The following is a 15,581-nucleotide window of genomic DNA, read 5'->3' on the forward strand; positions in this document are numbered from 1 at the left end:
ACGCGAGACATGCCCCTTATTTGGATGGCACGCTTACACTAGAAGGCTTGAGGACCCGCCCTCTAGACGATCTGGAGTTCTACCCTCCAGACCTCCAGTTCCCCTTCAATGGCTTTGTTCGCTTGAAGGAACATGCCCTAGTACGGATGGATAAGGTCCCAAAGGAGACGATCATATTCCCTAAGGAGCAAGACCAAGCTGTCTAGGCCCGTACTCTTGCGGAATGGGGATGCGTCAACTCTAAGTTGACTCCCCACAAAGGAGCGTATACGATCTTCATCACTCCTCAGTCCATCCCGTCTCCTCTTACTGACAAGATCGCTGAATTGACTATTCAGTCAGTTAAGGACGGCATCCCCATGCCGACCCTTAAAGAAACGGATCCCACCTCTCTCTTCGTCCCAGGCACCTCGGCGCTCTGGCACGATGCTTCATCTACATTTACGGTGGGTAAATTAGACCCGGACTGCGCTTCCTCTCTCTTCTCGGAGAGACTCCCCAAGCTTCCGGACCACTTATTGAAAGTGGAGTTCGAGGCGAGAAACCGGCTGGCTAGATCACTCAACTCAGTAGTATCATCAGAGTTGATAGCTTCCCTCTACAGCAACGAACCTCTCTTTCGAGTGCAGGCAAAGAACCTCCTGCAGTCGTTCCAGTCGGACATTCACGACTTCTGGACTGCGAGAACTAATTGTAAGAAACATGTTCTCACCGAGGCCTCTATTAGGCATGAGCCTAATAGACTCATCGCCTCCTCCTGCTGGGGAAAAACTCTGTTTCCCCAGGAAGAAGTCGATAAGGTTCTTCAAGACGCAGCGAGGGTTAATCAGAACCTTCAGGTTGGATGGGGCCTCTCAAATAAACGCAAATTTGAGAACATCCCTCGACAACCATTTTCAAAGAAAAAGCAAAGGTCCTATGCTCCATACAAGACTGGTCATGGCCAGCTTCATCATTCTGCAGGCCCTCGCTCTTCAACTCCCTCTACGTCTAAATCCACCCCTCCTCAACAGATTGTCTTCGTCCCGGCTCCTCAGGGTACACAACCAACTTCTGTGGCATCTTGGATGACCTCCCCTGCCTTCAATCAGGCGAACAAAACCTCGGGTTCCTTTCGAGGATACCCTAGAGGCGGCAACAGGGGTAGAGGTCAGTTCCGTCAGCGAGGCGGACCTAGAACCAGAGGTTCCTGAGGAGGACGAGGGGCTAAGTTTAACCCCACGCAATGAAGTGAATCCGGTAGGGGGGAGATTGTACCAGTTTCGGGACCAGTGGACCTTCAGTCCTTGGGCCCACAGTATAGTCTCCAAAGGCCTGGGCTGGAAATGGGCACTAGGTTCTCCACCTCCAATAGTGTCCTTCTTCCAGAAGCCCACTCCCATCCTAGAGGAGTAAACCAAGGACCTATTGAAGAAGAAAGCCATAAAGAGAGTACGAACACTGAAATTTCAAGGCCGTCTGTTCAGAAGAGAAGCTTGACCGACTAGTGACAGAATTTGGAAGGGTGTGTGAGAGAAGGAAGTTGAGAGTTAATGTGGGTAAGAGTAAGGTTATGAGATGTACGAGAAGGGAAGGTGGTGCAAGGTTGAATGTCATGTTGAATGGAGAGTTACTTGAGGAGGTGGATCAGTTTAAGTACTTGGGGTCTGTTGTTGCAGCAAATGGTGGAGTGGAAGCAGATGTACGTCAGAGAGTGAATGAAGGTTGCAAAGTGTTGGGGGAAGTTAAGGGAGTAGTAAAAAATCGAGGGTTGGGCATGAATGTAAAGAGAGTTCTATATGAGAAAGTGATTGTACCAACTGTGATGTATGGATCGGAGTTGTGGGGAATGAAAGTGATGGAGAGACAGAAATTGAATGTGTTTGAGATGAAGTGTCTGAGGAGTATGGCTGGTGTATCTCGAGTTGATAGGGTTAGGAACGAAGTGGTGAGGGTGAGAACGGGTGTAAGAAATGAGTTAGCGGCTAGAGTGGATATGAATGTGTTGAGGTGGTTTGGCCTTGTTGAGAGAATGGAAAATGGCTGTCTGCTAAAGAAGGTGATGAATGCAAGAGTTGATGGGAGAAGTACAAGAGGAAGGCCAAGGTTTGGGTGGATGGATGGTGTGAAGAAAGCTCTGGGTGATAGGAGGATAGCTGTGAGAGAGGCAAGAGAGCGTGCTAGAAATAGGAATGAATGGCGAGCGATTGTGACGCAGTTCCGGTAGGCCCTGCTGCTTCCTCCGGTGCCTTAGATGACCGCGGAGGTAGCAGCAGTAGGGGACTCAGCAGTATGAAGCTTCATCTGTGGTGGAAATGTGGGAGGTTGGGCTGTGGCACCCTAGCAGTACCAGCTGAACTCGGCTGAGTCCCTGGTTAGGCTGGAGGAACGTAGAGAGTAGAGGTCCCCTCTTTTGTTTTGTTTCTTGTTGATGTCGGCTACTCCCCCAAATTGGGGGAAGTGCCTTTGGTATATGTATGTATGTATGTCTGTTCATGGTTCCAAAAAAGAATTCATCGGCGTTGAGAGTGGTCCTGGACCTGTCCAAACTGAATTCTTACATTCTTTGCGACAGGTTCCGCATGCTGACTATCTCTCAGGTACGGACCTTACTTCCCCGTGGGGCCGTCACCACCTCTATCGATCTTACAGACGCCTATTATCACGTCTCATTAGCAAGAAACTTCTCTCCTTACCTCGGCTTCCGCCTAGGCAAGAAATCTTATGCGTTCAAAGTGATGCCATTCGGCCTCAGCATCGCCCCCAGGATATTTACAAAGCTAGGGGAGACGGTGCTAGAACAGTTCAGGAGCCAGGGGAATCATGGTGATAGCTTATCTGGACGACTGGCTCATCTGGGCACGGACGATTCAAGACTGCCACAAGGCTACAACCAAAGTGGTTCAGTTTCTGCACAAGGTAGGATTCCAAGTCAACTTACAGAAATCTCGCCTACAACCAGCAAGCAAATTCGAATGGCTAGGCATCCGCTGGGACCTCACAAGTCACGAACTGTCTCTTCCTCCCAAAAAGGTCAAGGAGATAGCTTCGAAGACAAGACACTTCATCAGGAACAAACAGATTTCAAGAAGAGCCTTAGAAAGAGTTCTAGGCTTACTCCAATTTGCTTCAGTGACAGACCTCTTATTGAAGGCCAAACTCAAAGACATCAACCGAGTTTGGAGAAAGAGAGCTACAACCCGATTACGAGACAAGATATCGAAGATCCCCTCAGTCTTAGTTCGACGACTCCGACCATGGTCAAAACCAGAGAACCTCTCCAAATCGGTCCCTCTGCAATTCCCTCCTCCACGAGTGACGATTCACACAGACGCGTCTCTCAGTGGTTAGGGGGGCTATTACAAACTCCAGATGTTTCAGGGCTCTTGGTCCCCTGCGATGAAACAGTTCCACATGAACGTGTTAGAGGCCATGGCAGTGTTGCTGACCTTAAAACGACTAACCCCTCCACGCTCCACTCACATCAGGATAGTCTCCGACAGCACGGCAGTAGTTCACTGCATAAACAGAGGCGGATCAAAATCTCCCAATCTCAATCAAGTCCTGGTCACAATCTTTACCTTGGCAACCGAAAAGAACTGGTTCCTGTCAGCCACTCACCTCGCAGGAGTCCAGAACGTGATAGCGGACTCACTATCCAGGACAAAACCACTAGAATCAGAATGGTCCCTAGACATGAATTCATTCCGGTGGATCTCCAGACTGGTTCCTGGTCTCCAGGTAGACTTGTTCACGACACAGCTCAACCACAAACTTCCCTGTTATGTGGCCCCAAACCTGGACCCTCAGGCTTGTGCTATGGATGCATTAACCCTGGATTGGAACCTTTGGAAGAAGATTTACCTATTCCCTCCGGTGAATCTTCTGATGAAAGTTTTACCGAAGCTACGCTCCTTCCACGGAAAGGTGGCTTTGGTAGCACCTCAGTGGCCGAAAAGCAGCTGGTTTCCTCTCCTCCTAGAATTGAAACTTCGCCCGTTCCGGATCCCATTCCCCAGGCTGACCCAAGTGGTCCAAACACAGACTGTGTCAGATTCCTCAAGGATAGCGCAAACCCTAACTTTGTGGATTTCATGAAATTTGCAGCCCATAAGGATGCAAATATTGACCCGGAAAATGTCCTCTTTATTGAATCAGACAAGAGAGACTCCACGCTTAGACAGTATGATTCGGCAGTTAAGAAACTAGCAGAATTTCTAAAAAATTCAGAAGAAACTCGAATGACCCCGAACCTGGCCATTTCGTTCTTTCGGTCCCTTTTTGATAAGGGCCTCGCAGCTAATACTATAACCACGATCAAATCAGCTTTCAAAAAGATCTTCTATGTGGGTTTCAATATTGACCTCGCAGATTCCTATTTTTCATCCATTCCAAAAGCCTGTGCTAGGCTCCGACCTTCTGTTCGTCCGCAAAAGGTCTCGTGGTTTCTGAACGACGTCCTCAAGCTCGCGTCAGACACTGATAACAAATCCTGCTCTTACATATCGCTTCTTAGGAGGACCTTATTTCTCACGGCCATGGCCTCAGGTGCTAGAATCTCAGAATTAGCAGCTCTCTCCCGTAATCCTGAAAACCTAGATTTCCTCCAATCAGGAGAAGTCCTACTCTCTCCAGATAGAGCTTTCTTAGCCAAAAATGAGGACCCACAAAATAGGTGGTCCCCCTGGAAAATTATTCCTCTACCCCAAGATGCTTCTTTGTGTCCTGTCACTACGCTTCGGGCCTTTTTAGCTAGGACTGCATCACGCTCTTCTGGCCCCTTGTTTGCCAGGGAACAAGGGGGTACTATTTCCATCCAAGGCATCAGACAGCAAATCCTTTATTTTATCAAACAAGCTAACCCGGAATCTTTTCCACATGCACATGATATCCGGGCTGTCGCCACCTCCATCAATTACTTTCAGAACATGGATTTTGATGACCTTAAGAAGTACACGGGTTGGAAATCCCCGATGGTTTTCAAACGCCACTATTTGAAGAACTTGCAGGCCCTTAAGTTTCCTACTATTGCCGCTGGCAGTGTCATCTCCCCCGATTAATTTCTTACCTTTCTTCTTTTCGTCCTCCTCTCGTCCTTCTCCCTCCCCCCTGCCACTCTCACCGCGATGCCTCTCACCTCGGTCGGTATTTTAGCCTCATTGCTATGTTATGTCGGTGGGTTAGCCCCATTATTATATTATGTCATGTTGGTAGCTTTTATTTTGGATTGTATATTTTTTTTTTTTGGTATCCAAGGGTATTGTACAGTTTACCATGTTTTTTGTACCCATTTTATCTTATGTTTTGCCTCTTGCCATTTTTTATTACCATTTGCTACCCATGTTTTTGGTCTGACCAGTATGACGTTTTTGAGCTTTTGTACATATACTTTACTTGTTCCTACATGGCATTGTTTAATTCTTAAGGATTTGTTCATTGGTATGTGACAGTATGTTCCTTAATATATAACCTCCAGTTTCATAATGTTTTTACTTTACCTGTGTTTTGATGAGGTTTTGATGTTTATGTCTGTTGCATTACGTTCCTTTATATAGTAACCTCCAGTCATACATAACATTTTTAACTTTAACCTTTTGATTTGTGTGCTTGGATGGCATTTTCTGGTACATTTTCACTGGGCGTCACAGGTCGACCCAGAAAAGGGATTTTGACGAAGGAAAAATCTATTTCTGGGGAGATACCTGTGACGCCCGGTGAAACCCTTCCCTGGTTTTTTCCCCATCCCTTTCCTTTCCAAGCCATCTCATATGGAAGGATGTGTAGATGGCGCTCGAGGCGGGCGTCGCTGAGTGGATCAGGTGGGTTCGGTTAGTGCCGTTAAGGCGGCTCCCCCTTTTGATGAAGGATTAATCTAAATGGAAGATGACCTGTGAATAGTGGTTTTCACACGCCCTATCTTTATACAAGACGCCCATAGGGTGCTCGCGCGTGGGTAGTAACCTCTGCATTCCATGCTTTAACTTTCTCTGGTATATTTGGAAGTATTTATATCAGAAGAGATAAGAAGGACCCTTTTCACCGGGCGTCACAGGCATCTCCCCAGAAATAGATTTTTCCTTCGTCAAAATCCCTTTATTTCGAATAAATGACCAAATGAAATAACGAATGTAACATGCTGAGGGAATTATACATACAGCGTATACAGAAAAGATTTTTCTCCCTGAGAGGGAAGAAATGATGAGTTCCACTGTGAAATTTTCTAATATAATTTTCTGTAAATGTTGTACACTATCAACACTGTGTACTATGTACACACGGCACAATTGTTATCTGTATAATTCCACACCTGAGATTTTGAACAGTCTTAGTGTCACTCACTTGAAAGGTATTGCACTGGAAGTGTCAACACCTTTTCACCCTAATTGATAGTCCCAATCAATTCACTGTTCATCGCAGCACTAGACGACAGGTTTTAATACACTACCTGCCGCCACCACGTAATGCTTCAGTTCATGGACTTGCTTTGCATAGTGTTCGTAGAACACTCTGGATGACTTCCATCCAGTATATGAGCGAAGATACTCAAAGTCCATATACTGAAAAAAGTTCAGTGATGAAGCAATTTTTCTCGGATCATGACCTGCGGGTGTACTGTCAGGATCCGCTCTGCGAATAAAGTAGGTGAGCTTCGCCCTCAGTTAATTTAGGGATAAGTTTGATCCTGAAGTTCCTCCTTTGAAGAGCTGTCCTCCCCCTAAGTCTGAAGTTCTTCGAAGACAGACCTTTAGACACTCTACTGGACACAGAGAGACATCTTCCTTCAGAGGGCAGATTCTCCAGGGACCCCATCTCTTAGTGGGTAGCTCGTTCTTGGCGAGAAAATCTGGATCAGGAAAGAAATTCAGTTCTCCCACTTCTGTGAACTGAATGTGGCCCTCATTTTTTGATAGGGCTATTTCACTAACTCTAGCCCCTGAGGCTATAGCGAACAGGAAAATAACCTTTTGGGTTAGATCCTTGAGAGAACAATCTTCATTGTTCACAGATGAAGCATAATGTAGGACCTTGTCCAAGGACCACGAAATGGGCTTCGGAGGAGCTGCAGGCCTAAGTCTAGCTCATGCCTTTGGGATCTTGTTAAAGATTTCGTTCGTCAGGTCCACTTGAAAGGCGTATAGAAGAGGTCTAGTCAGGACTGACTTGCACGTAGTTATCGTGTTAGAGGCCAGACCTTGTTCGTGAAGGTGGATAAAGGACAGACAGAAGTCTACTGAAATTTCATTCAGTCCTTTTGCTTTAACGAAAGCATCCCACTTTTTCTAAGACGATTCATATTGTCCTCTAGTTGACTTAGACTTGTATTTTTCTAAGAAGTCTATACTGCCTTTTGAGATCCCAAATCTTTTCTTAACTGGTAAGGCGAGAAAATCATGAGATGAAGGTTTTGGGTTTTCTGTGATGAAGCGAAGACAGCCGACTTCTGAACCCGTTGATATAGTGCTCGGTTCGGTAGAGGGACCGGCCTCAGCCTCAGTTTCATCACTAGAGGGGATCAGTTGCTCTTGGGCCACTTGGGGGCCATTAAAGCTGCCGTTCCCTGGAAGGATCTCAGCTCGTTGAAGACCTACAGCAGGAGATTGGATGGAAGGAATAGGAAAATCCGGGTCCATTCGTTCCAATCGAGGGACATGGCGTCCGTTGTCTCCTCTAGAGGGTCCTCGTATGGGGCTACATATCACGGTAGTTTCTTGTTGTCGCTCGTCGCGAAGAGGTCGATCTGCAGTTCCGGGACTTGTTCCAAGATGGAAGAGAATGAGTCTGCGTCTAGGGACCATTCTGACTATATCGACTTGAGCCTAGATAGAGCGTCCGCTGTCACATTGCGGAACTCTTGTAAGTGAACTGCTGATAAGTGCCATCTCTCTAGAGTAGACAAAGGATGGCTAATATCACATGGTTGATATGGGACAATCTCGAGCCTTGTCGATTCAGACCTCTCACTATCACTTCGCTGTCCAAGATCAGCCTGATGTGGACTGATCTGCGAGGGGGAAGAGTTTTCCAAACGTCAAGAGGACTACCATGGCCTCCAAAATGTTGATGTGAAAGGCCTTGAACAGAGATGACCAGGTCCATTGGACCATCCTTTGATGGGAGTGAACTCCCCATTCTTCCGTTGAGGCATCCGTATGGATGGTCACCGACAGCAGAGGTGGTTGCAAGGGCACAGTCCTCGTAAGGCTCTTGGCCTTCAACCACGGCTTCAGAACTGACCGTAGTAAGGCCGGTATCGGTCATTTTAGATCTCTTCGAGCGTTTGATGCGTATCTTCTCCAGACTCCTGACACATCTTTCAGCTGTGCTCTTAGCACTGGGTCTGTTACTGCTGCGAACTGGAGAGAGCCCAGTACTCTTTCATGTTGGTGTCTTGAAATCTGCCAATGGATTTCCAGCCATTAAAACCCTTGAGCTGGAGAGAGTCAAAACTTCTTGAAGTTGATCTTGCATCCCGGATGTTCCAGGAACTGGATCACTTCTTTGGATGCTTGCTGACAAGCCATTTCGGATGCTGCCAACACCAGCCAGTCGTCCAGGTACGCTGCAACCTGAACACCTTCTAGGCGTAGTTGTTGCACGACTGCGTCTGCAAGTTTCATGCAGATCCTTGGAGCTATGTTTAGTCCGAAGGGTATGGCTCTGAGAACATATTTTATCTTCTGTAACTTGAATCCTAGGTAGGAGGAGAGGGGACAACTGACTAGAAGGTGCCAATAGGCATCTGCCAGGTCTATCGAGACTTTGAACGCCCCTTTGGGTAACCGGGTCCTTATGTGTTGAAGGGTTAACATCCTGAACTTGCTGTTTTCTATGAACTTGTTGAGCGGCGACAAGTCCAGAATGACTCTCAGTTTGTCTGAGTCCTTCTTGGGAACACAAAACAGCCTTCCCTGGAATTTGATGGACTTTGCTTTCCTTATAACCTGTATGCTCAAGAGCTCTATAGCATATTCTTCTAATGACGGGGTGGAGTGTTGGAAGAATTGAGGAAATGATGGTGGAGACTTGTTCCGTTTCCATCCTAGTCCAATCTTGATTAGGCCGTGGGCCCAAGGATCGAAGGTCCAACGATCTTGGAAGTGTTGAAGCCTCCCTCCTACCGGAAGCATCTCCTTACTTCGATTGTCCGAAGGGTTTACCTCCTCGACCGCGTCCTCCCCTCCCTCTTGAGGGATGTCTAGAGGAGCCCAGTCTGGATCCTTTACCTTTCGGCCGAAAGGTAGTGGTCTGCCTCTCAAATCCGGGTTTGAATGCTGGTGACTGGGCAACCAGCTGTTAAGGCACCACTTGGAAGATGGTCTGTGTTTGGGCCACCACTTGGGGTACCGCGGTCATAGTAACTATGGGATGTTGTTGAGCAGGCCGAGGGGAAGTCTAGGCTTCATTGTCTTCCTTTTAGGTTGGGGATCCGCATCCGGGGATGACTTTCTCTTTGAAGCGATGCCCCACTTCTGGAGAAGGTTCCTATTCTCCGTTGTGGCTTTCTCAACTACCTCTTTGACTACTTCGTTCGGGAAGAGGTCTTTATCCCAGATGTTAGAAGATATCAGCTTCCTGGGTTCATGTTTCACTGTTGCAGCAGTGAACACAAACTCCCTACAGGGTCTCCTAGCCTTCATGAAAGCATACAGGACCTTTACTAGGGTGGCCATATGCATTTTGGCCAGGACCATGAGCATGTCTGGGGTACTTCTTTGGCCTGCACACATCTCTATGCAGTTTTGTAGGGATAAGGATGCAGCAAGTCTCTCCTTCGTCTCTTGTTTCTTGCACAAGAGAAAGTCAGAAAGTTTAGGGAGATTCTCACTAAACTGTCGTCCAGCAATGTCTGAGTCCAGTTTCCCTACTGAGAAGGTTAAGTGGATTTCCTTCCATTCCTTCTCTTCCATGGGCAAGGCTAATGACAGGGGCCTGCACTCCTCTAGTGCAGGGCATGGTTTGCCTGCCTCCACTGCCTTGGCAACAGTTTTAAATGCCTTCGATGTAAAGGGGAAGGCTATTGAAGAAGGCGCAAGAAAGGTAGGGTGTTTCTTGCTCAAGGCGGACACTTTCGAATTCGAATAGCCCGCATTTCTCAGGCTACTTGACAAGAGAGTCTGTGCCTTATCGTGGTCGAACACCATGACCTCCTTCGGTTCCATCTCCTCTTTTGCCGTTGGTTCATGCTTCAGTAGAATGAAGCAATCAGGGTAAGCGTTAAAGCTTGGCCAAAACTGGATGTAGTCTAAGGGGATGGCTCCCATCTTCTCCGAGATGTAGAGTTTGCCGTTAGTAATCGGCATAAACTCCACATACCTCAAAGGATTGGTTTTTGAGCAGGTTGGGAGGTCTTGGACTCTGGGTCGCTTTTATGACCCTCGGGAGGCGGTAAGTGGAGCTTCACGGAGCTGTCTCTCTAATCTCGCTTCCCTTGCTTCGCCTTGTTTGCGAATGCTCTCCATTAAGGTCGTAAGATGGGCCAGTGTCTGGCTCATGTTGTCCAATGGAGGAGTAGAAGCTGAAGATGTTGAGGGTAATGGCTCCGGTGCCGGCACAGATGGAAGGGACTCCGACTCGACATCATCATCTTCTTTCGGAGGTAGAGTAGACTCCTCCTCGGGATCATCCTTTAGTAGATACTTTTCAATGTCCGTAGACACTTCCGACATCCTTTCCTCCTGGTGGATGTCCATACTTTGCAATGCCTCACTGACATCCGTCTCACTGGAAATCTGGACGCAGGGAGGTCCAGGTCGTGCTTGGGGCATGACAATTTCACTACCCACTTTCGAAAACAGCAAGCTACGCATCCTATCGTTAGGAGAGTTCTTCTGGAACCCTCGTACCCACTTGCACAGCTTTTCTCGTGCCGCATCCCTCGACTCCGTTGACTTGGGGTCGTCGAAACCTCGGTCACAAAGGTCCGGCAGATATTGCAGACTTGGGGGTCCCTGTACTAAAGGGTTTCGGTAGTGATGGTGCAGGGGGCATGAAATCTACACGCTTTGTGACCGTAAATGTTCCTACTCCTAAGGTTGCAGAAGATTGCATCGCATTTCATCTGGGGTTCCTCCTGTAAAGAAAGGAAAATCAAATGAGTATGCAGTTGTTTATCTTACATGATAAACAGATTATGCAAAATATTAATATTTTAACCATAATAGCTTAGGATAGTACTGTAAGCTAGAATGAAATTAGGAAAGACACATACTTGTGTATCCTTTCCAGCCAATTGCTGTAACCTCCCCCAAATATCAAGGTTATAGAGTTTCCTTTATCAGGGCAAACTCAAAAGAGAAGGGTTCTAACCTCTAGGGATAGAAAAAGTGTACACTGCCACTGACCCTTCTTAAATTATTTAATATTGTGGGGTAAGTTATTAACTGATTTCTAATCAAAGTATTGAAAGAATTCTATTCTTTCAATATAGGATCGGTCTGAGCAATAGACTGTGCAAGGATACACAAGGTATGTTGGAAAATAACTACTGTATAATATATACTATAGTTTTCTGTCTGCAGTATATACTATACTGCAAATATACTGACTACTGTATAATCATATACTGTAGTTCAGCCGCCATATTGCCGGCAGGGCTAGGACCTGGTGGCACTGTCCGGCCGGCATGTCGCCGGCTGGGTAGTACCTGACGGTACTGGTCCAGCCGACATGCTGCCGGCTGGGTTAGTACCTCGCGGCACTAGCTGACAGAGAGAGAGAGAAAGCATGGAGTGAAGGACTGCCTTAAAAAAAATGTATGTTTACAATAAATAAGGGTGTAAGTATATAACCTTACTGCCTTCCTCCAGAATGAGGGTTCAAATGGAAGGGGAGAATGCATCATTCAAGCTTTCATCACGCCACAAGATCCGTTGCCGGCATTGCCGGCTTCAGGAATGTGGATGGCAGTCCAAGAGAGGACTGAAGAACACTCAGCAGCAGAAGGGTCTCCCACCGGCAGCCGTCACAGCCGGCACAACCTTTCCCGGAGCCTTGTGTCCATCAGGGAAAGACTGAGTAACTATACAGCTGCTTATGTAGGAGCCCAGCCGGCACCACAATCTACCCGGCAAGCGGTGAGATTGCAGGACAACGGCCACAGGATTGCGATAGCTAAGCCATCGCTAAAGGCCAGAGAGGGGCAGGGAAAAGTGTCTTGTATCAAGTGTAGAAGAAGGCGGCAGGATCGCCGCCACTTCCACACAAGAGTGAATCATTGTTTCAGTTTCGGCGCTATCCTAGGCAGCAGAAGAATATATATTCTTCAGCCTAGGGTCTGCCGAAACAGGACTAGTCTTCTAGACCGCATGGGAGAAAGTGCGGCATCATACTACCACTTCAAGTGCGGCCTACGGAGGCTTAGCCTCCTATGCCGACAGCTCTAAGCTGGCAGGGTAGTGCTACTCACCCTGCCGCTCGGGCGCCGGCAGAAAGACTGAATATTCTAAAGTTCTGTCGAAAACTGAAGCCGGCATACTCCCTGGCAAGGTTGGAAGAAAGAAAACACTAGCCCAGTCAAACCTGAGTGAACTACTCTATGGCAAGAATAAGATAGGGTTGTCGCCTATGTCGGCACTCAGAGGGAAGGAGGGATTACCCTTAAATCTCCACAGGAGACGAGTATCAAGTTATATAATTAATTCTAGGAGTTATACTATCTCCTGTTGAATTGGTAAAACGATACACGAGGGTAACCGGGGATAATGAAAGTATACTAAAGCGCACAGGCTAGGTAGCCTAGCGCAGGGCGAGATCTCGGTTACCTAAATCACCGAAACTCTGACGTATACGATCGACATATGGAAGAGGAAATTTATATGCATAATATATCTTTGCTAGTATAATTGTGCCTAAATAGCTTTCATGATTTATTAATGCTATTACCACTGGGAATGTCGTTCCGCTAACTAAATAACACATGCATAACGAACGACAGTGCCCATGGCGCCTCCAGTGACTGGCCAAGCTCCAAAACTTATTAAATTAAGCTAATTTCACTGTGAAGCAGGAGCTAAAAATTATACACTGTAAAGACTAAATCTTAATTTTCCAGAGGCAAAAGCAGCTGGAGATTGCATATTAAATCCTCTCAATAACGATAAAAAAAAAGTTAGATAACAGGGAAAACTACCGTGTGCAATCGCTACTAAAATAGGAATGAGCACCATCTTGGATACTCATAATAGTACGGGAGGAAGGTAACCTTGATAACGGCTCCCATTCTGTTTTTTGCCACTCTTCCCCCTCGAAACGAAAACGCTATTTGGGGTGAAGATTGCTATGTGTCATATCAAGATATATGTCCCCTGATATTATGCGATATCCTTAAGAAAAATTTTAAGGATATTCGCGCCAGGAGTTAGAATTCTGGAGACCTAGAGGTCAATTCTCTGGGAATATCACTGTAGCCAGATATCCCTTAGAAAGCTACCAAAAGGAACCTTCCATCAGGACGACATGGCTTGAGCCAAAAAAAAAAACACTATTGTATCAGGCAACATAAACATGTTACTTAAAAGAACAGATTTGCTATCATATTTCATGAAAAGTTAGAATCATAGCAATACTACTGTACTGCAATGCAGTACTGTACACATAAACATATACTGTGATTATTGTCAAGTACTAAACTAAATTATAAAAAGGTGAGAAAAATTTATTACAAACCTGCAAGGTAATAGAACCTTCGATAATCTCCTCGTACAACTTGCGGACTCCATCTTCTGTCAGGGTTAATATCTCTTCTTTACGTGTATCTGTCAAAGTTAGATAATGATACAAATACATGATTGACAGTTACAGAACAAAAATAATGCTCAAGACATTAAAAAACTCACATTTTCATACCCTACTCTGAGTTTAATGAGAAGTTTTATAAGGGAAAAAGGTGGCTACCATAATTAGGAATACAAAGAATTATATTCAGTAGTCAGTTTATTATTTTTCAAATATTTAGTCACCAAAGATGTAAATCAAACCAAATAAAATATTAAGTCTTGCAATATATGAAATGCAAGGCAAAATAACAGCATAGAATCTAGCTTACAATGTAGAAAACGGATTTTGAGCAAAGCGAAAAATCTATTTTTAGGTGATATGGCCATGTCGTCCTGATGGAAGGTTCCATTAGGCAGCTTTTTAAGGGATATTTGGCTACAGTGATACTCCCAGAGAATTAACCACAGGTTCCCAGAATTCTAACTCCTGGCTCGAGTATCCTTAATGTAACTTCTAAGGATATCGCAAAAAATCAGGGGATGTATTTCTTGATACGACACATGGCAATCTTCACCCCGAATAGACTTTACACTTTGAGGGGGAAGAGTGGCGAAAATGAAGGGGAGCCGTTATCAAGGTTACCCGGAGGATCCCCTCCCAGTACTACTACAGCATTTTATTCCTTGTTGCATTTAAGCATGGATAGCCACAGAGTAATTTCAATTGGGTTCTTTCGTTACGTAGTCGTATACTCCTTTTTGAAAGAAGGGAGGGTCCATCAGGACGACATGGCCATATCACCCAAAAATAGATTTTGCGCTTTGCTCAAAATCCGTTTTTTGGGCTCAACCATGTCGTGCTCATAGAAGTTTACCAGAGAATTACTTGAAAGTAATATATCTGTGGGTTTGTATAAGTGCCTTTACTTTGAATGAGTTCCTTATATGGTCTCCTAGACCTTTATATATGACATTACCGTTATTTATCATATCCACTAAGCTTGGAACTAGTTTAGGGCTTCCTGCCCCCTGCAGGGAAAGTGTCGACTTCGACTATAAGGATTCAAAGTTTGTATCTCCATAGGGACAGAAGGTAATACTTAGAGATTACCCTTCTTATACCTTGGAAATCTGTACTCTGATTTCAAGTTGGGCCCTTCTAGGGTTTAATTAAAACTCTAGTATACTTTATTCGTCTGTAACTGAGATAGCAGCAATAAGAGGCAAATACATTTCGTATTTTACCTTGTAACTAGATTATCAATTGTAGTTACAATCAGGTATGAATCTGATCCGGCATTGAAAACACATCAGGGTCCATATTTTCTCCTGTCGGAAATATATGTAATTTCATTGAAATGATGCCACTCAATGGAGATGTGAAACCAAATCTGACTGATTTGTACAGATTTTGGAAATGCATGAACACCGTGACACAACGTTCACTCGGCACTGGTGTTATCGGTCAGATATGCACCTATGTGGAACAGTGTGTTAATCATCGTTGTGATTTGCACTCAATAAATGTACCCATGCACCCGATGCACTGGAAAGTCCCAAAGCAGTTCACTGTTCGTCACAGGCTTAGACAACAGGTTTTTTAAAACTACCCGCCGCCACCACAACATGTCTTATTTTATGTACCTGCTTCGTATAGTGTTGGCAGAAGTTCCGTGAAGAAGCAATTTTCTTAGGATCATGAACTGCGGGTGAGCTGTCAGGATCCGCTCTGCGAATAAGTAGGTGAGCATTGCTCTGTTATATTAGGGATAGATTTTGATCCTGAGGTTTTGCCTCGGAAGACCTGTCCTTCCTTGAAGTCTGAAGTTCTACGAAGATAGACCTTAAGACACCCTAATGGGCATAGGGAGACATCTTCCCTCAGTG

At 45.7% G+C, this 15,581-nt stretch overlaps 1 protein-coding gene across 3 annotated transcripts in view; it reads right to left on the reverse strand.

The window, feature by feature from the left end:
* Window positions 1-15,581, reverse strand: part of LOC137653558 (centromere-associated protein E-like) — an 892,913-nt gene that overhangs the window by 743,177 nt on the left and 134,155 nt on the right. For all 3 annotated transcript variants that reach the window (XM_068387057.1, XM_068387056.1, XM_068387055.1), the window contains exon 6: window positions 13,645-13,733. In XM_068387057.1, the coding sequence (XP_068243158.1) occupies window positions 13,645-13,733 (89 nt within the window). The remainder of the gene's footprint in view (window positions 1-13,644; window positions 13,734-15,581) is intronic.

Source organism: Palaemon carinicauda, chromosome 14, assembly GCF_036898095.1.
Source record: "Palaemon carinicauda isolate YSFRI2023 chromosome 14, ASM3689809v2, whole genome shotgun sequence".
NCBI classification, from domain to species: Eukaryota; Metazoa; Arthropoda; class Malacostraca; order Decapoda; family Palaemonidae; genus Palaemon; species Palaemon carinicauda.